Source organism: Cervus elaphus, chromosome 13, assembly GCF_910594005.1.
Source record: "Cervus elaphus chromosome 13, mCerEla1.1, whole genome shotgun sequence".
Lineage (NCBI taxonomy): Eukaryota > Metazoa > Chordata > Mammalia > Artiodactyla > Cervidae > Cervus > Cervus elaphus.
The window spans coordinates 61883380-61904015 of NC_057827.1; the positions used below are offsets into that span (position 1 = coordinate 61883380).

A 20636-nucleotide genomic window follows, 5' to 3' on the forward strand; every position below is an offset into this window, starting at 1 on the left:
AACTAGCTGAGAACTGAAGCACGAAGAGTACTTTTATTTCTCCTTAATGAGACCCTCGTCAGGACTGCGGTCAGCAGAAGAAACAAGAAGCACATTAATAAACAAAGTCCCCTGTAAGCGGCAATTAAATGCTTTTATATACCTACGCTTACAATGTTTAAAAAGGAAAAATTTCTCCATCAGATAAATTTAAGGAATCCCTACAGACAAAGCTATGGGCTTCCAGAAAAACAAAACGAGGTCTACTGTTGTCAGGGCACTTGTATTAATAAGGACTACACTATCTGCCCAGAGATTTCACGGTACCACAGAACTGCTAGGATGGAATTTTGTGCCTTTTAATTTTATACTGAGTTTATGTGAGTTGTTTCACAAGCAAGTTGTCTGATAAAGAATGCTGTTCTCTATAGCGCAGAGCTTCTCAAACAGTTTCTAGCAAAGAAGTGATTATTTTTTTCCTGTTTTCAAATTCACCTGAAAACAGTGTTTTTGTAAAATTCCATGAAAATTAACTAAGAAAACTTAAAAAGTATTAAAATTTAATGGCCAATTGTATAATATTCAGCAGACATAATTTACTCTGAAAACCAGAAGAGCTGGTGCTTACCCTCCGTCTCTGTAACTTCCTCACCGAGGCCGGCACAGGCCCACACTGTGCGCACACAGCCTCCCCAAGTACAATGTGAGGCGGTAAGACTGTGGTTTTTGTAAACAGTGTCTCTCACTAATGACTCAGTAAGAAAGGGAGGTATTATCACTATTTTATAGATGAAGATGTTGAGGCTTTCAAAAGTGAAATAACTTGCACAGAATATACACCTAAAAAGTGAGTGAAGATAAAAAGAACCAGGACCCCTCGGAGAAATGGCTGATTCCATGGCTGGAGCAAGAAAAACACAGGATAAGCCTGGAACACCTTGGCGTACCAGAAAGTCAGGCAGGGTTCAAAAATCAGAAGGATCGGGGCATGTCGAAAGGAGACAGGCACTAACCTCAAAAAGCCCCCAATGGCCCAGGGTGGACTAACTTATAAAAAAAACTAACCCAGCATCAGATCATAACCAAGGTATAAAATAAACAAACATGAGTTCACAGTGATAAAAGAACCTGACTCAACAAATATAAACAGATAAATAGGATAAAAGAGACATGTTTTCCTTACAGAAGAATTTCAGTAACACACATAGAGAAGCCCCTCTCCAGGCATGAAGCTGAATTCCTCCCTCCCCAGGATAAACTAGCTTTGGTGACTTGCTTCCAAAGAATAAAGTAAGAAATAAGAAAAATAATAACTTCACAGTGGAGGAAGCTGGCAAGTGCAATCATAATCACGTGATGAAGTTTAACATCACCCATGATGTTCTGTGTCAAGACCACAAATCCCTCTAAGATAAAGCAACAAGAAGGACACCTCATATCTGCAGCCTTCTTTCAAATGCTAAAACCCAGTCTAATCCTGAGAAAAACATCAGACAAATTCAAACTGAGGGGCAGTCTACAAAATATCTGACCTGTCCTCCTCACATCAAAGTTGTCAAAAACAGGGAAAGAACAAGACGCCATAAGAGACCAAAGGAGATTAGAGAAATAAAACAACTAAATGAACTCTGGTATACCTTGGATTAAAAAGAAGACATTAATGGGAAAACTGGGGAAATCCAATAGAGTCTAGAAGTTAGTTAATAGTAATACACCAATGTTAGTTTCTTGGTTGCAATAAATGTACCCTGATAGGGTAAGATGTTACTGACATAAGACATGGGGGAAACCCGGAATGGGTATGGGGAACCGCAGTACATCCCTGCAACTTTTCTGTAAAGACAAAGCTACTGGGAAAAGAAAGGGGTAGAGGGATGGGGGACAGAGAGAAGACATCAACCCAGGTTTCTTCAATGCCAAAGTCACACAATACTAATAAATCACACAGTGAAAAGTGCTCTAGACTTGGAGAGTGGAACTCACTTTCTGGCACTTGATCCTGGAGTTATTTCAGAAAGTCACAAACTGTTATCTTCTTCATCTATGACAGAGTAAAAACATCTATCTTCTTCCCTCATGGAGTGTTCTGAAATTTTAAAACTGTATAAAGGTACCAGACATGAACAATGGACTGGTGCCAAACTGGGAAAGGAGTACATCAAGGCTGTATACTGTCACCCTGTTTATTTAACTTACATGCAGAGTATATCATGCAAAATGCCAGGCTGGATAAAGCACAAGCTGAATCAAGATTGCAGGGAGAAATATCAATAACCTCAGATACACAGATGATACCACCCTTATGGCAGAAAGCAGAGAGGAACTAAAGAGCCTCTTGATGAAAATGAAAGAGGAGAGTGAAAAAGCTGGCTTAAAATTCAACATTCAAAAACTAAGATCATGGCATCCAGTCCCATCACTTCATGGCAAATAGACAGGGGAAAAAAGGAAACAGTGACAGACTTTATTTTCTTGGGCTCCAGAATCACTGCAAATGGTGACTGCAGCCATGAAATTAAAAAGATGCTTGTTCCTTGGAAGAAAAGCTATGACCAACCTAGACAGCGTATTAAAAAGCAGAGACATCACTTTGCCAACAAGGTCTGTATAGTCAAAGCTGTGGTTTTTCCAGGAGTCATGTAAATGGATGTGAGAGCTGGACCATAAAGAAAGCTGCGTGCCAAAGAATTGATGCTTTTGAATTGTGGTGTTAGAAAAGATTCTTGAGAGTCCCTTGGACTGCAAGGAGATCAAACCTGTCAGACCTAAAGGAAATCAGTCCTGAATATTCATTGGAAGGACTGATGCTGAAGCTGAAACTCCAATACTCTGGCCACCTGATATGAAGAACTGACTCCCTGGAAAAGACCCTGATGCTGGCAAAGATTGAAGGCAGGAGGAGAAGCGGGCGACAGAGGATGAGATGGTTGGATGGCATCACTGAAATCGATGGACATGAGTTTGAGCAAGCTCCTGGAGTTGGTGACTGACAGGGAAGTCTCGTGTGCTGCAGTCCATGGGGTCCCAAAGTCAGACGTGACTGAGCAACTGAACTGACTGATATAAACGTAAATTATAGACGATAAAGCCCTAAATATATAAGGCAAAAGAAAAACTATAAACCCAAGACTGTACATATACAACATTATATATAGAAGTAGCTATTTTTATTTTTGATTAGGAGAGTAGAAAACTGCCCATGTATTACAATAGCTTCTACTCCCATGAAACTGTTTGCTGAAGAATGGTTTTTCCTCCCATTAAATTGATGGAAGGAAAGAATCTGGATTTCAGGAAGTTTTTCTAAGCTTATTAAAAAGCTTACTGGAACAAGACCTCTATTGTATATTTAATTAGCTGCCCATAAGGTAAACCCTCAAACCACTCCTGACTCATCATCCAACACTAAATTCCAGGCACATTTTATGAAAGTTGATCGCAATTAATCTGATCCTCAAAGTCAACAGGAAGTAACACCGATTTCTGATAAACCTTTTCAGGCTAATATTCCTTCAGTGGAAACTGGCACATCTCCATACCTACAAACACATGTAGAAAAAAGGGAAAAGGAAGAAAATGAACCCCCACTTCTCTCCAAGCCCCAGAAAATGTACTTAATTCTTAACCCATCCTGTATGGGGCACAGAGTCCGTCTAGAACTCGGCTTAGAACTGTGCCAACATTACACTTTTCTGACCCCAAAAATGCTTTTCCCCCATTCTAAAAAATAACCCAAGTAGTCGTGCACTCCCTGGACTGCCTCTTGGCAGTCTTCCCACTGTAAAGCACTGGTTTTTAGTGTTCTGTGATACCCAAGGGCATGATGATTATACAAAGAAGTGGAGACGAGGAGGCAGAATATCAGGATTCTAGAATTGTCTCTGCAATTGGCCGGCAATTTAACTCAGAGCAAGTCACTTTTCCTCCAGAGGCTTTCCTCTTTTTTTTTTCTTATAAGACTAAGTGGGTTGGATTAGTCAATGAAGTTCCTTTCCAACTTTAAACTTCTGATTTCGATGTAATTCACTACCTAAAATTATTTTACTTCGTATCCATTATCAGGATCGGGCCCAACGACTATGAAAACTTCCAGACTGAAAACCGCCAGATGACGACCCCAGAGGCCAATCTCTCGTTACTCAAGTACATTCTCAAGTCAGAAGCAGTTGTTTTTTTTTTTTTAAACCCCAAATTACCTCAGGAAACAAAGTTTAATTTCTCCTCAGAGATCAATACTTGCAGAAAAGGTTCTTAGGGATCAACTTTGGCCAATTAATAGATCTTATAGAAACAAGTAGTTTGAAGTACAAAATAAGGACTCTTTTTGGCCCTTACAAATAATACAGCATCCATCCACAAATCAAAAGAAATATACATTAAGTGACCATGTGACACAAGTTTGAAGTGCAGCTCCTTGGTTGGGTCTATATTCAGGAAAAATACACTTCTACTGAAGAAGGAGGTAGGGTGGAAATTTACAACCTAATTGGCATTCCCTGCCACCTTTGCCAGTATTCTCTGAATTCCTCCCTAACGTTTTTATTATCTTCTGATTCAGAAAATTTTAATATGTAGTCTATGAACCAATTCAAATTTCAAACCCAGTCGTTACATGCTTTTCACTGCAAACGTGCAAACTTGAATAGGCAATTGTTAAGGAAAAAAAGCTAACAGAAAAATTGGCCACAGCAATATCCTGATAAAATTTATCCTAAGATCACCTGAAGGAGAAAGCGTGGTGTGAAATGCTCAAAACCACACCCAACACATGTGTGTGTGCTCAGTCGTGTCCGACTCTTTGCGGCCCTGTGGACTGTAGCCCGCCAGGCTCCTCTGTCCATGGGATTGCCCAGGCAAGAACACTGGAGTGGGTTGCCATTTCCTTCTCCACTAACACACCACAGTCACAGGTTAATAAATATCTGAACTAAATCTAACAACTGAATACCAAACAAGGAAGGTTTACTTTAATGTCAACTTAATTTTTCTGTACTTGCACTCGATTTCAGATGGATTACAAAAGATTAGCATCCTTTAGGAGCAAAACCTCAGTCAAGCGATTGTATATATAAACATGCTGCCAATCCCAAGATAGCGTTACACGTGAATTCTAAGGATGGGGCCAAGTGAAGGGCTCTCCCCTAAGCCTTCCGCCCAGCCCTTAAAGCTATTACAACGTATCACTTCACAGAACAAAAAGCTGCCTCTTCTACTATGGGGAAAAAATGTTAATCTCGGAGAGTTACCTGTTTAAGACCACGGCTGTGTATCTTCTTTCCACAAAAATAATTCCACACAAGATATTGGTAAATGGAGAAGGAAAATTTGTCTCTGGCTTTTCTTTCTCTTCAATCTCTTCATCCTCCTCGTCGTCCTCAGAGTCACTCCAGGACACGTAGTTATCCTGGTTCCTGTTATTATACCACTCCACGCTTTCGAACTGCTGCCGCTCGTACGGTTTGTACTTGCGGAGGATCTCCAGCAGCTTTATCACTTTAGGAGTGACGAACTTCAGGTCAAGGGAGGCAGGTGAGAAGTGCTCCTCACACAGGGCGTGGATTTTCCTCAGGAAAGTGTCTGTAAACAATAGAAACTTCCGGTGCAGCTCCTCTTGCTCGTGTTTGATGTATTTCTGTAGCTCTCTGACCATCATTCCAGCTACTTTATCGGCACACCAGGGTCCCAGGACAACCAGTACGGCACGACAGTCTGAGAGGATCTACAAAAAAAGGTAAAGACTCAAATGCGAAACAATACTCTGGCAGTATCTTCACATGGAGTCTAACTGGGATTTAAGCTGTCTTTACTCCTTCAAAATAAATTTACCCCACTAATGTCAACACTGGGGTTCATTCCCCAAAGTTACGGAGAGGGGCCAGTAGTCTTTCCAAGCTCTACTTTTTCATACAGATGCCCAGAACCACCCTTCTGGGCATAATCAAATGACAGAAATTAAATGATGCAACTGTATACGGCTAATAAAGCAACCTCAGAGCTGTGGTTGAAAGTACAACTGAGTCATTTACTTCCAGGTAAATATGCAAGGAACTACATAGCAGAATATATAGGTGTGTGTGCATACGCAGCAGAGTATGTCATTTTATTTTAGGTATCAAAGAAAAGCAAGATGGTTTTCCTTGAACTGTATCTGTGCTCCAGAGTGCCACAGCTTACCACCCTAGCTCAGACTGGAATGTAAATCCATAGTAAGGCTGTAACTGCCAGTTCTTTTTTTTTTTTTCATTTATTTTTATTAGTTGGAGGCTAATTACTTCACAACATTGCAGTGGGTCTTGTCATACATTGACATGAATCAGCCATGAATTTACATGTATTCCCCATCCAGATCCCCCCTCCCACCTCCCTCTCCACCCAATTCCTCTGGGTCTTCCCAGTGCACCAGGCCCGAGCACTTGTCTCATGCATCCCACCTGGGCTGGTGATCTGTACCCTATAGATAATATACATGCTGTTCTCTCAAAACATCCCACCCTTCCGTTCTCCCACAGAGTCCCAAAGTCTGTTCTGTACATCTGTGTCTCTTTTTCTGTTTTGCGTATAGGGTTATCATTACCATCTTTCTAAATTCCATATATGTGTTAGTATGCTGTAATGATCTTTATCTTTCTGGATTACTTCACTCTGTATAACGGGCTCCAGTTTCATCCATCTTATTAGAACTGATTCAAGTGAATTCTTTTTAACAGCTGAGTAATATTCCATGGTGTACATGTACCACAGCTTCCTTATCCATTCATCTGCTGATGGGCATCTAGGTTGCTTCCATGTCCTGGCTATTATAAACAGTGCTGCGATGAACACTGGGGTGCAAGTGTCTGTTTCAGATCTGGTTTCCTCAGTGTGTATGCCCAGGAGTGGGATTGCTGGGTCATATGGCAGTGTAACTGGTTTCCTCGGTGTGTATGCCCAGGAGTGGGACTGCTGGGTCGTATGGCAGTGTAACTGGTTTCCTCGGTGTGTATGCCCAGGAGTGGGACTGCTGGGTCGTATGGCAGTGTAACTGGTTTCCTCGGTGTGTATGCCCAGGAGTGGGACTGCTGGGTCGTATGGCAGTGTAACTGGTTTCCTCGGTGTGTATGCCCAGGAGTGGGACTGCTGGGTCGTATGGCAGTGTAACTGGTTTCCTCGGTGTGTATGCCCAGGAGTGGGACTGCTGGGTCGTATGGCAGTGTAACTGGTTTCCTCGGTGTGTATGCCCAGGAGTGGGACTGCTGGGTCGTATGGCAGTGTAACTGGTTTCCTCGGTGTGTATGCCCAGGAGTGGGACTGCTGGGTCGTATGGCAGTGTAACTGGTTTCCTCGGTGTGTATGCCCAGGAGTGGGACTGCTGGGTCGTATGGCAGTGTAACTGGTTTCCTCGGTGTGTATGCCCAGGAGTGGGACTGCTGGGTCGTATGGCAGTGTAACTGGTTTCCTCGGTGTGTATGCCCAGGAGTGGGACTGCTGGGTCGTATGGCAGTGTAACTGGTTTCCTCGGTGTGTATGCCCAGGAGTGGGACTGCTGGGTCGTATGGCAGTGTAACTGGTTTCCTCGGTGTGTATGCCCAGGAGTGGGATTGCTGGGTCGTATGGCAGTGTAACTGGTTTCCTCGGTGTGTATGCCCAGAGGTGGGACTGCTGGGTCGTATGGCACTGTAACTGGTTTCCTCGGTGTGTATGCCCAGGAGTGGGACTGCTGGGTCGTATGGCAGTGTAACTGGTTTCCTCGGTGTGTATGCCCAGGAGTGGGACTGCTGGGTCGTATGGCAGTGTAACTGGTTTCCTCGGTGTGTATGCCCAGGAGTGGGACTGCTGGGTCGTATGGCAGTGTAACTGGTTTCCTCGGTGTGTATGCCCAGGAGTGGGACTGCTGGGTCGTATGGCAGTGTAACTGGTTTCCTCGGTGTGTATGCCCAGGAGTGGGACTGCTGGGTCGTATGGCAGTGTAACTGGTTTCCTCGGTGTGTATGCCCAGAGGTGGGACTGCTGGGTCGTATGGCACTGTAACTGGTTTCCTCGGTGTGTATGCCCAGGAGTGGGACTGCTGGGTCGTATGGCAGTGTAACTGGTTTCCTCGGTGTGTATGCCCAGGAGTGGGACTGCTGGGTCGTATGGCAGTGTAACTGGTTTCCTCGGTGTGTATGCCCAGGAGTGGGATTACTGGGTCGTATGGCAGTGTAACTGGTTTCCTCGGTGTGTATGCCCAGAGGTGGGATTGCTGGGTCGTATGGCAGTGTAACTGGTTTCCTCGGTGTGTATGCCCAGGAGTGGGACTGCTGGGTCGTATGGCACTGTAACTGGTTTCCTCGGTGTGTATGCCCAGGAGTGGGACTGCTGGGTCGTATGGCACTGTAACTGGTTTCCTCGGTGTGTATGCCCAGGAGTGGGACTGCTGGGTCGTATGGCAGTGTAACTGGTTTCCTCGGTGTGTATGCCCAGGAGTGGGACTGCTGGGTCGTATGGCAGTGTAACTGGTTTCCTCGGTGTGTATGCCCAGGAGTGGGACTGCTGGGTCGTATGGCAGTGTAACTGGTTTCCTCGGTGTGTATGCCCAGAGGTGGGACTGCTGGGTCGTATGGCAGTGTAACTGGTTTCCTCGGTGTGTATGCCCAGAGGTGGGACTGCTGGGTCGTATGGCAGTGTAACTGGTTTCCTCGGTGTGTATGCCCAGGAGTGGGACTGCTGGGTCGTATGGCAGTGTAACTGGTTTCCTCGGTGTGTATGCCCAGGAGTGGGACTGCTGGGTCGTATGGCAGTGTAACTGGTTTCCTCGGTGTGTATGCCCAGGAGTGGGACTGCTGGGTCGTGTGGCAGTGTAACTGGTTTCCTCGGTGTGTATGCCCAGGAGTGGGATTACTGGGTCGTATGGCAGTGTAACTGGTTTCCTCGGTGTGTATGCCCAGAGGTGGGATTGCTGGGTCGTATGGCAGTGTAACTGGTTTCCTCGGTGTGTATGCCCAGGAGTGGGACTGCTGGGTCGTATGGCAGTGTAACTGGTTTCCTCGGTGTGTATGCCCAGGAGTGGGATTGCTGGGTCATATGGCAGTGTAACTGCCAGTTCTGCAGGCAAATGAAAGACCCACTGGGTGGGACACGGACTTAACGAGAAGACAGGTGCTGAACAGAGTCTGGGCATTGCTGCTCCAGAGAAAATCAGCAAGAGAGAATTAAGGATTCGATTCAATATGGTGGTAACATTCACACCTGGCTGCAAAGTCCTGGGACAATTAATGGCAAAAGGATTCACTGAAGGGCTTCAAATCTCAGACAGCTGGCTCCCAGCCCAGAGCTTTAGATTCAGCAGGGCAAGGGTGGGGCCTCTCATGTGCATGTCGAGACAGTTCCAGGGGGAAGCTGATGCTGCTTGTCCAGGGTCCACACCTTGAGGCCCACTGTTCTAAGGAATCGCTTCTCAAAGCTGCCCTACTCGGAGATGATGGGCTCATGTCCAGTTACATACAGAGAAACAGCGGAAGAATTCTTTCAGCTCAGGGTCTGATCAGGAACTAACTCATCTGACTAAGAAAAAAAAACTGGGACTCACTTCTTATATTCAAACAATCATGACACCTCCTTAAACCAGGGTGGTCTACACTTAATAACAGAAATGTCTGTCAGGTAACAGTAAACTCAACCCAATATGATACACTCCATGAAAAATGTCCAAAGATACAAGAAGGTAAGGTCTTAAACTAAAATGTATATAAAACAGCTTCATTAAAAGACAATTCATTTCAACATTAAAAATGTATCAAAGCCTTTTATTATACTCTCTGTACTTACTTCGTATATGCTTACCTGTTTAGAAATTAAAGTAGAATCTCTTTCTTTTGAATGTACAGATATGTTACAGTCATTGATAAAATTAAGTGCTTCTTCTAACTCCATCAGCAGTCTTTCATAAAGCCCACTTCTGTCAGTAAATGGTCCACAGTCTACCACAATCTCACATGGCTGAGAAGTATATCTGTAACATCAGAAACAAAAGTTGTCAACACCACAATAAATTCACTACAGCATTACCATCCATTACATATCCAAACCAAAAAAGAAACTCCCTCTTTTCAGCTGTGTAACTACTTGGAAGAACACACAGGCTCACAACAAGCCTTCTTCAAGTTGTACTCACTTCCATCTGTACTATGTTTGCTGGCTAAGTTTCAATACATGCATAGGGCTAATAGTCAAAGAATTCTGCTGTTTCATCATTAATCCCAGGTTTTTCATTTTGATTTTTAGGTTTAGACTTTCATCTTTTGCCCCCTAAGGCATCCCCCAGAATGAGAAACAAAGTTAGTCAAAATAGTCAAGAAACTCAATAATGATTACTTCTCAGACTCAGAAAAGGGGAAGGCAGCAGATCATAAGGAAGGGTTATCATTTAAATGTATCTATTTCCATACTACTTGAAACGTTTAACATTTGCAAGTGTCAACTTTTTTGGTTTTTAAATAAATCTTTTTTCTAATTTAGTTTTAACTGGAGGATAAATGCTTTACAATACTGTGTTGACCTCCGCCACACAACCACCCAAATCAGCCACAAGCACACACACGTGCCCTCCCTCCTGCCCCTCCCCCACCCCACCCCCACCCCCAGGCTGTCGGGGCGGCTAGAGCTCCCGGTTACTCGGCAGCCGCCACCGTCTCCCTCACAGGTAACGGGCATGCTTCCGGGCTGCTCTCAGTGCCTCCCACCCTCTGCTGCCCACGCCGCGTCCACACGTCTGTCCCCTACGTGCTCTCCGTCTTGAGTCTCTATTCCTGCCCTGCAGACAGGCTCATCAGTAGTCATTTTTCTAGATTCCATATATATGCATTAATATGTGGCACTTGCTTTTCTCTTTCTGACTTACTTCACTCTGTATTATCAGGCTCTAGGTTCATCCACCTCACTAGAACTGACTCAAATGTGTTCCTTTTTAGGGCTGTCATATTTTAACATGTCCTCATAAGGAAAGCTCCCCTACATTTCAATCAAATTCCCTAGATATTTCATGCCTTTCATAATATGACAACAACACATACAGTCTTAAAAGCACATGTAATAATTAATTAAGGAAAAGAAATACATTAAAAAGACATATTTAAAAATGACAGTGTTCATTATTCCCAACTAGAATTTATAAGAGTCAGATTTTGAGAGCTAAGTAATGCCAAACGCAATAGAATATCTATCAGTTTTTTACCTAAACACCCTAAAGGCCATCAGATTTGTATCTCATATCACATCTGGATCCTAACTTCCATGAATCTAAACGTTAGCTTTTCTTCTCATTCCACAAAGAGAACTCTTTCCAAATTCCTACCAAGTGACAGATACACTGCAAGGTGTTTATCATGTCAATGTAACCGATCACCCAAGAGTCCCCTGAGACCACTGGTAATGCCATTTTATAGGCTCAGGAACAATAAATGACTCACTTGAAGTTACACACTAGTGGAGTCAGTCCTCAAAACCCAAGTGTGATTTAACTTCACGATCTGAGAAATAAGTCTTCTCTAGCATAACTGTTTCAAGAACCACCATTTGGTAATCTTTAACCTTGTTAAAGGCTGTACCTAACAAGGATATAAGGATATTTTAATATGAACTGAATTAGTTATTGTAATTTAAAGACCTAATTTATAAAGGCTCCCCTCTACCAACTTCGATCACAAAGGCTGTGTTATATGTTTTAATGAAACTCAAAATAGCAACCTCCACAAAAAGAGACAAACCTATATACAGGTCAGAAATTCACACCCATTTTCAAAATCAGAGAGTGTTTCCCATTATTTTCAATCAAACTGTAAAATACTGAATTCTCTAAATAATTAATGTCCTTTCAAACCATCATGAGGGATCCCAGCCCTCATCAACATAAGCAGGCAGGCTGAGCCCATGTGTATGCAATATTCCCTCTTAAGGCTGAAACACCGCCATCTGTATACTTTCTGGAACCAAGGTTCAATTCCTGCATCTAAAGATGACTACCTGATAAGGAATTCTTAGGTCTTCCAAGGGAGTATGGAACCGAAGGCCTAAAACCATCCTAGCAGGTTTCACTGAAGCCTAGTTAATCCTAAGTGCTTACCTGTCTAAGACCACCAAGTCAGTTGCAGTTTCAGCATTACTCTTAAGAATTTTCTCCAGTTTCTGTATCTTTTCTTCCAATTCCTCTGGATCACATTTCCCATTTAAAATGGAAGCAGTTAGTCCCAAAATACGAGGACATGATGGACAATTTTCACAAAGCTAATGTAACAAAAGATACTGACAGTAAGGAATTCATTTTGCAAGGCCCCAACCAAAGAGACAGCATCTTGATAAAACATGTCAAAAAGACCTAACACCAAAATGATCACTTATGGAATTTACTGTAGCTTATTTAAAAGATCAATCTATCAAAAAGGAACATTTAAATATGCTATGATAGATTATGCAATTCACTTATGATAGATCACATAATTTATTTTTATTGTTTAAACTTTTATTATAGATTTAGATGTTATAAATGTATTACTATTATAAATTACAGATTTAAATGAACATTAGTTTAACATTCATTCATTCATTCCTACACTGAAACCAAGTTTCCAAAAGTGGTAACTAATATTGCTTTTGGTATAAAAAACAGTGCTTTTACTCAGTAATCTGACCTGCATTATTAACACTGATAAAATCTAAAAACTTACCTTCATAATTTCTCGGTAGGGGTGGTCTAGGATTGCAAGATGACACTCATCAAACACCAAAAGGTTAATGTCTGACAGTGATAAGTAACCATTTTTCAAAACATTCAAGGCGACATAGCAAGTCATAACGAGAACCTAAAATAAAACTGCTATCAGTATACAAACATGCCATTCACCTGCCTGCATACACTTCTATGAAATCAGACTAGGGAACCACTGTATTTTAGGTGAGAATGAAGAAACTCATCATTAAAAATTACAACAAACATTCTCAATGTATGGAAGCTCATACTCGAGAATCAAGATGTAAAACAAGGAGACATGGAAAAAAAAATACTGATAAAGGAGACCACGTTTTTATGATAAATCTACTCAATCTACTTCAGGTTTTCAGGTTCCTCATAATTTGACTGATAAGACCTATCAGTTTTATCAGATCACAAAACAATTCACACAATTTTTTCCTGTCAAACTGACAAGGTTTTCTGGAAGAAGACACAGACTCCTTAATTTTTTTAATGACTTATCATTCTGTGGATTTTAAGTGCGTTATTGAGAAAGCTTAACCCAATATGTAAGATATACTAGCAGACCAGGGACTGCTTGAGGTCAGTTAGGAAACCTCTCTTAACCACTTCAGATTCACCAACACGTGAAAGGCCCTCAACGCAAGCTGGCGACATGGAAACGTCTAGGTTACAGGAAGTGAAAGTCACTCAGTCGTGTCTGACTCTTTGCGACCCCATGGACTACACAGTCCATGGCATTCTCCGGGCCACAATACTGGAATGGGTAACCTTTCCCTTCCCCAGGGAATCTTCCCAACCGAGGGATCAAACCCAGGTCTTCCGCATTGCAGGCAGATTCTTTACCAACTGAGCCACAAGGGAAGCCAAGTTACAGGAAGACTCCATCAAAAATACTAAGATCTCAACCAAGAAATGTCAAGGCATTTAACTCAAGAGTAAACTTTCTGAAAGCAAGTTATCTGCAAGATGAAATTAGGTCATAGGAATTTGCATTTTTCAAAAAGGAAATCATACTGTAAAGCTGTTTCTTTTCTATTCAGTAACAGCAACATAAAGGAGTACCTCATTTGGATTTAGGATGAGATTATAATAAGAAAATGCATGAGCGGTAATTTCTAGGTTGACAAAGTACAGGAAGTAGAGTCTTTAAACCTAATTCACATAACAAAGGCTTCAGGTCATCTTATAAGTCAAGGGCTTGTACAGATTTATTAAATGAAATTTCTTTATGAGCCTTACCTGGTGTTTAGTAAACTCTTGGTTCCATTTCTCTTTTGTCCAAGATGCACTTACTTCCAGGTTTGAGTATTCCCCAACCTTGAGATCTGAGTGAGTTCTGACAGCTGACACTTGTTGAGCAACCTGGTTTGCTGATTACAAATACAATATCCCATGTAAATACAAGAACTCTTCCCTAAATGGCTCTCTGGATGACTACTGATTAAACAGTTAAGGGAAATCCTTATTATTATATATTATATCTAACCACTAATTTTTTTACATCACCAACTTAAAACCATACTTTCACAGTTATCTCCAAAATACGCTTCTTATACTCACCACCCCACCTGTCACTCATTTTATAAAGTCTTAGACCACCTTATTTCTTTAAGGTGACTTTCCCCAATCTAAGAATATAATTTCTAGGCTAGACTGGCAACTACTGCAGATCCACCCCTCCAGCTTTCTTCAATAAAATCAGATTGTATCACAAAGAAATAACACAGACTGATATATATTTAAAGCACATGAGAACATCACATGCTGAAACAATCTAAAAAGAAAAGAAGGAGAGGAGTGACATGGTTATATTAGTACTTGAGCTGTTTATGTTCACATTTTATACTTTTTATTTTAATATATAACCCCAAACACATAAAAACCTATACTTTAAACTCTTACTGAATATCTAACTTTCAAAAAGCCTCTGATTTTCTTTCTACAACTGGTATAGCAAAATCATAAATCAAAAAGTTACCTATAATCAAGCTCTTTATGATACACTTTGTGAAACTAAAACATTAAAAACAAAATAACTACTGAGATCAGAGCAGAGCCAGAATTAAATGCGGTTCCATTTAAGAAGAAAGCTAATGTTTAACATCTATGAAATAAGATGACTATCATTTAAGAGAAATACTATTTCAAGTTAAGAAATAAGACAGAATGATATTTCTGCTCCAACAAGCACATTATTCATCAACCTCTCTATACTTTCAAGACTTTAACTTTATATCCCAAGAGCAAATCTGCTTAACCATAAGATCTCATCCAATTTCCTCCATACAATTTGACAAAATAGTGCTTTGTTACCAGAGTTGACCAAGAACACCGTCCTTTTGCCATTCCTGTTGAAGTCTCCCCTGATCTGATAAGACAGCTCTTTAGTGAGCAGCACTGCAATAAACGTCTTCCCTGAGCCAGTGTTTAAACAGACTATGGTATTATGATCCAGAGCTGCTTCAAGCAGTTCAACCTAGAAATACAGTGGGGAAAAAGATTACACACTTCTTATCTAAGTACAGAATTTTAAAAACTGGATTTTGTTTCAATTCAGAAAACTGCACTGTTTTCTAAAGTCTTCCTCCAATAAATCTGCCCTTTCAAAAAGCTTACCTTCTACATGTTTATATAATAATAATAATCAGAGGTATTAAAATGCTGGTTACACACAGCTGTGCTGTATAAATGTGCTGAAATAGCATTTACAATTTCTCTAAAAATCATTTTCACAGGGACAGAAACTTTTCTAGAATGATGTGAACAACTGAAACACTATAACTTAATGGAAAATAAGTGGTTATTTAAAATTCATTAGCAAAGTCAAAGTAAAGAAGAACATTAATGATTTTACTACTGCTTATTATACTGATCTACTCTTATTTACCACTTCAGACCAACTGTAATAGAATAGAATATATTGTTTAATATATTCTATTCTATATATGTGTAATAGAATATATTGTTTAAAAAAAAAAAAAAAAGACTACAACCATAGTTCTGACAGTCTATGTTTGTTCAAACCAATCTCCATTCCTACCCAGATCAGAGGACAGACACACCCAAATTGATAGGAACAGTGAGGTTTTCACAGGGTAAAAAAGATAAGAAATTTCATCAATAAAACTATCAAATCAATTACCCAGGAGATGTTAGAAAAGAAAATGACTATTAAGAACAAAAGTATTTGGAATGAGAAAATTAATCAGAAGAGGAAAGCTTAAAAAGGTAAAGTTTTATAGAAGTTGTGTCAACTATATGCTAATATATTCCATTTTAGTGAAAATGCTCCAGTATTAGTGTTCTCATTAGTACCTGATATTTTCTTGGCGTATAAATGTTATCATGAATTGCTTCTTGTTGCCATGGCAGTCCAAAGAAAGGACCCATTGGTGAGGAAGCAGGGGTCATGAGCTGCAGGCCTGCCATGCTGAGGGGTTGCAAAGCAGGGCTTTTCATTCATCCAGTGTTTCTTTCATTGCATTTTTGTTCTAGCACAGCTTACTACAAAAGGGAAAAAGAATACCATTACACAACCATGCAGGGTTAAAAACAAAAGAGAGCGCAGAAACTAGAGAAACGTCAGAATATCATTCCTACGGGCCTTTTCAAATTCTCCCTGTAATTGTTTCAGCTTTTTCTTGATCTAAGAGGATCTGTTTTAAAAGTCAAGCATCCTACACTCGCCAACCCAGCAATTCTATACCCAGAAACCTGCCTGAAAGGATTAGGCAGATGCACAAAGATGTAAACACATGAATATTTATTGCCACATTATTACTTAAGAGCAAGAAATAACCTCAAAATGAATTAATCAAACATTACTTAAGTAAATTATGGTCTAGTCTTAAAGTGGAAAACTTTAAATCCATTAAGATAATACAGATCTATATTTACTTACATAGAACCATGTCCATAAAATACCTTTAAAAAAAATTTGTATACTATGATGCTCTTTAAAATAAATGTTTATATACAAAACATGTAAATATATATGTAAACATATTTCAAACATTTGTAAATTCTATGATGCTATTATTGATAAAATAATGAGAAAACTGTATGAAAGGCACTTCACGCCGCGTACACACAGGAAGGAATCAAATGCCGCCAACATTTGGTCATTTTATCAAAGGACCATAAACATAGAAGAAGGTCATTTTTCTTAACTGACACCCTATCACAATTGCACAGCTGATCGACTATTTATATAAGTATCATTAAAAGTATGCATATCCTAGATAAATTAAAACAAGGCAACACTATTTTGTGAAATAAGAGCTACTTCATGGTGTCTAAGCACTCTTCTATATTTCACATATTCTTCCCCAAAGATAAATTTGATTATGTAAAAGGATAAAACAGAAATTCAGGCTTTTTAAAATTCCTAGCCTGCAGATAAACGGTTAGGGTTTCAAATTTCTATGAGAAAGTCCATCAGCGCAGAACTGACTTGCCCTGTAGAAGGGAATTTCCCCTTGTACTGCTTTGCAGTGTTCACTGTTATTACTCTAGGAAACTGGAAAGAAAGAATCCCCACTCTTTGTTCCCTGACAACAAAAACTTTGAACCTCCTGACCTGTTAAATTTATAACCATGGTACAACACAGTGACTTAAACTGTTGTGTCTAATCCACCAAGAAGCCTCGAGAGTACAGTCTCTTGTATGCATAGGCTTAATACCACAATTCTGATTTCAGAGCTTAATTCAGCTGACAAGAATTCAACATTCAGTTAATACAAGTAGCACCTTCAGTAAATGGCCACAGGGCCTCAGGCCTCAGCATGGCGGTGTGTCCGTGGACCAGAGAGCATGACCATTCTCGGTATCCTTCTCAGAGGAAGATGACAAGCAGAGTGTTCCAAAGTACACAGTGAAAAACTATCAAGTCCTTCTTTTGCCGGGGTCAAACAGAACTACATTTTCCACGAAAAATAATGCGCTCGTTCTCTACTGAACCGAAGTCCCAACAGCCATTCCTTCTACCTCTTTTATACTCCGCATTCACTTCTCTCAATTCTGCAGGCCCACAGGATAAACAGTCTCAGGTTGATCATTCAAGCTTCTTACTCAACCCTGCTACAAAGAACCTGAAGTGGAAGGCTCTTTTACCTAACAGCGTGAGATCCAGCAGGTCATGCTGAAGGCCCAAGGCTGAGACCTGCAGGCACTTCCCACGTGGCTACCCATTCCTGGGGTATCTCCACACGGTGCTCCTTATCCGCAGGTTCCATTTCCACAGGTCAATCTATCCTTGGTTGGATGAATCCACGGATGCAGGAGGGTCAACTCTACTATGCAAGGGACATGAGCATGCGGGGATTTGGGCATCAGAGGGTCCTGGAACCAATCACCACGAGCACCGAGGGACAACTGTACTCCTTCACTACTCTAGGCCGCTCACTGGCAGGATTATTTACACTAAACCTGATGCTTCACTTTCCACCCAACCCAAATGTTAATCCAAGACCAAACAAATAAACGGTGGAGGGATCAGGAAAAAAGCCCAAATCCTGGTGGTGGATGGAAATTTTCAAAGGAGAAAAGAGGGCAGCGATGTAAACCCCCAAACACACTTGCTCCACCTCCAGGAGCCCTCCTTCTTACCACTATCACTTCTTCTGATGGAGACATTAGTAGTAATGACAGAGCCAGAAAATATTCTAAAACGTAAGTGAATGTTCTATTTTTAGAATAGTGTTAAAAAAATCTATTTATAAATACTTAAAAATTTATTATAGACTATATAAAAGTAGTCTAAAAAATAAAATCTATTTTTAGAATAGGCTTAGAATAGTCTAAAAAATCCAAGGATGCTCTATTTTTTTAAGGGCACACGATAGTCTTCAAAATTATCAGTATCATAAAATACAAAGAAAAACTACAGATGTTCCAAATTAAAGAAGACTGTAGAAACATGACAACTAAACACAGTAACTGACCTCAGCCTAGATCCTTTCCTGTTACAGAACAAAGGCTATAAGGGTCATCATAGAGAGCAGCGATGAGGCTGTAGACAATGCACTGTTACACCCACTGAGATGATGACTGCACCATGGTTACTGTAGGGGAGCATCCTTATTCTTGGCAAACACAGTGACGTATTTAGGAGTAAAAGGGCCGTAATGCATGCAACTTATTCTCAAATGGTTCAGAACCAGAAACTACACATAGAAAGAGAGAGAATGGATGTGACTGATAAAGCAAATGGAGCAAAATAGGAAAAGCACATAATCTTTGCCCTAGTCTTCTTCTTTTCTGTAAGTTTGAAATTACTTCCAAATAAAGAGTTTTAAAAAGTAAACAGTTAAATATGACCCATGAAACCAGGATCTCCGTGAGTATAGGAGCTGTATATCTCACACATACTTCTGTCACCTACCGAACCAAATTACACCCCAGACATGACAAACAAACAAGACAGGTTTGTGCAGTGAAGACACTGCCTGTGTGCATGACAAAAGCCCTCACACAGCGTCTCTTTCCCTTTCATTACTTATGTCACTTTGCATATATTCTAAGGGACACGTACGGACACGGCTCCTTCTTTGACTGGCACACATATTCTATGAGAACAGGATGTGCGTCTCATTCTCTGCAGCTCTTAAATTTCCACACGTGTGTCATATATATATTTAAATAAAAACGTGATGAACTCAATCAGAGATTCATGAATGTCTACACAATAACACACACAACAGAAGGACAGACAGCTTAAAAGATATTTCTACAGTACTTGGTTTGGAAATACACACCCACCCCACTCCTACTCACCCTGAAGGGCGGATACAGGAGAGAAAATCTGCAAGGAAATGGAGGAGAGGAGTTGAACCCTCCCATTACATTCCCATTAGGTCACAATATTTAAACTAATTTTCATTACTTAGCACAGTGACTGGCCCCAGTAATATACTATCTACTCAGGGAAACCAAATCCAACATTGAAAACCCAACAAATAATCCAATAACGTGAAAACTAAAAAAGCCTATAATTTTGCCAATTTTTACTTTCTCTGGCATGTTTAAATAGATTTTTTTTTTCCCTCTTAACTTGGCCTTAATGAAAAGCTCTGAATCCCTACTGGTAAGTAAAAGTTCTAGAGTTTCACAGATTAACTGACTATAATTAACTGCCTCAGCAGAGCCAAGAGGATAATCTACGTGACTATTTTCCAATCACAGATTTTAACAATTAACAGTCATGAAAGTGGTGAGACTTTCATAGCTTTGGATGATTCGTTTAGAAATAACTTAGTAAGACACATGAATAAACTCTCTTTCTTTTTCCACATAGGATAAAGCCCAGATTTACCGTCTTAATGTTTGAGATCTCTGTGTTGCTGTTGTCTGAACTGCATTTTGACATTGTGATAGCAGTTTATTGGAAAATCACAGCATACCCAAGCTTCTGCTCTAAAAATAAAGGCAAAAATAGCCAAGTTTAAGATTCTTGTACTTAAACTGAATATAAACACATCTACAAGAAAGTCCCATTGATATGAAAAGTGGAATAAAAAGGCCATTATTTTGTATTAAACTTTAAACAAAAGACATCTGGGTTATTTTAGGATACTAAGTCTTATTCGAAAACAAAGAACAAGAGAATGAGCTGTAACAACAGCATGCCTAATTTCCAGAGATCAGGGGCGGGGAGGGGGTGGGTTATAGAAAAGTTCAAGGAAAGATCTTAAAATGAATACAATGAAATCAAAGTACATAAAATTCTAAAGAGAGTGACTAGGAAAATGGAAAAAATAAATGTGCGTGTGCGTGCGTGTGTGTGCGTGCGTGTGTGCACGTGTGTCTGTGGCGCACATGTGCACACAGCTGTCCAGTCGTGTCTGACTCTCTGCGACCCCGTGGACTGCAGCCCAGATGTGTTATTTCCTAAATAAATACACAAGAGAAGTAAAGAAGATCACCAGAAGAGGTCCTTGTCTGAGTAATCCA

The 20636-nt window shown here is 40.6% G+C and overlaps 1 protein-coding gene across 9 annotated transcripts in view; it reads right to left on the bottom strand.

Moving 5' to 3' along the window:
* The window catches only part of DICER1 (dicer 1, ribonuclease III), a 74861-nt gene that overhangs the window by 32360 nt on the left and 21865 nt on the right, over positions 1-20636 (bottom strand). For 2 of the 9 annotated variants that reach the window (XR_006344347.1, XM_043921316.1), the window contains 8 exons: positions 19999-20099; positions 16001-16189; positions 14999-15161; positions 13925-14055; positions 12657-12791; positions 12056-12216; positions 9778-9946; positions 5226-5698 (listed from right to left, as the gene is read on the bottom strand). Coding sequence is in view for 8 of the 9 variants with exons in the window: in XM_043921316.1 (XP_043777251.1) it covers positions 5226-5698; positions 9778-9946; positions 12056-12216; positions 12657-12791; positions 13925-14055; positions 14999-15161; positions 16001-16144 (1376 nt within the window). In the remaining variant the exon portion in view is untranslated. Of the gene's footprint in view, positions 1-5225; positions 5699-9777; positions 9947-12055; positions 12217-12656; positions 12792-13924; positions 14056-14998; positions 15162-16000; positions 16191-17798; positions 18170-19460; positions 19489-19998; positions 20100-20636 lie in introns of those variants that run through there. The other 7 variants (XM_043921318.1, XM_043921319.1, XM_043921322.1 and 4 more) reach the window with 7 other exon arrangements.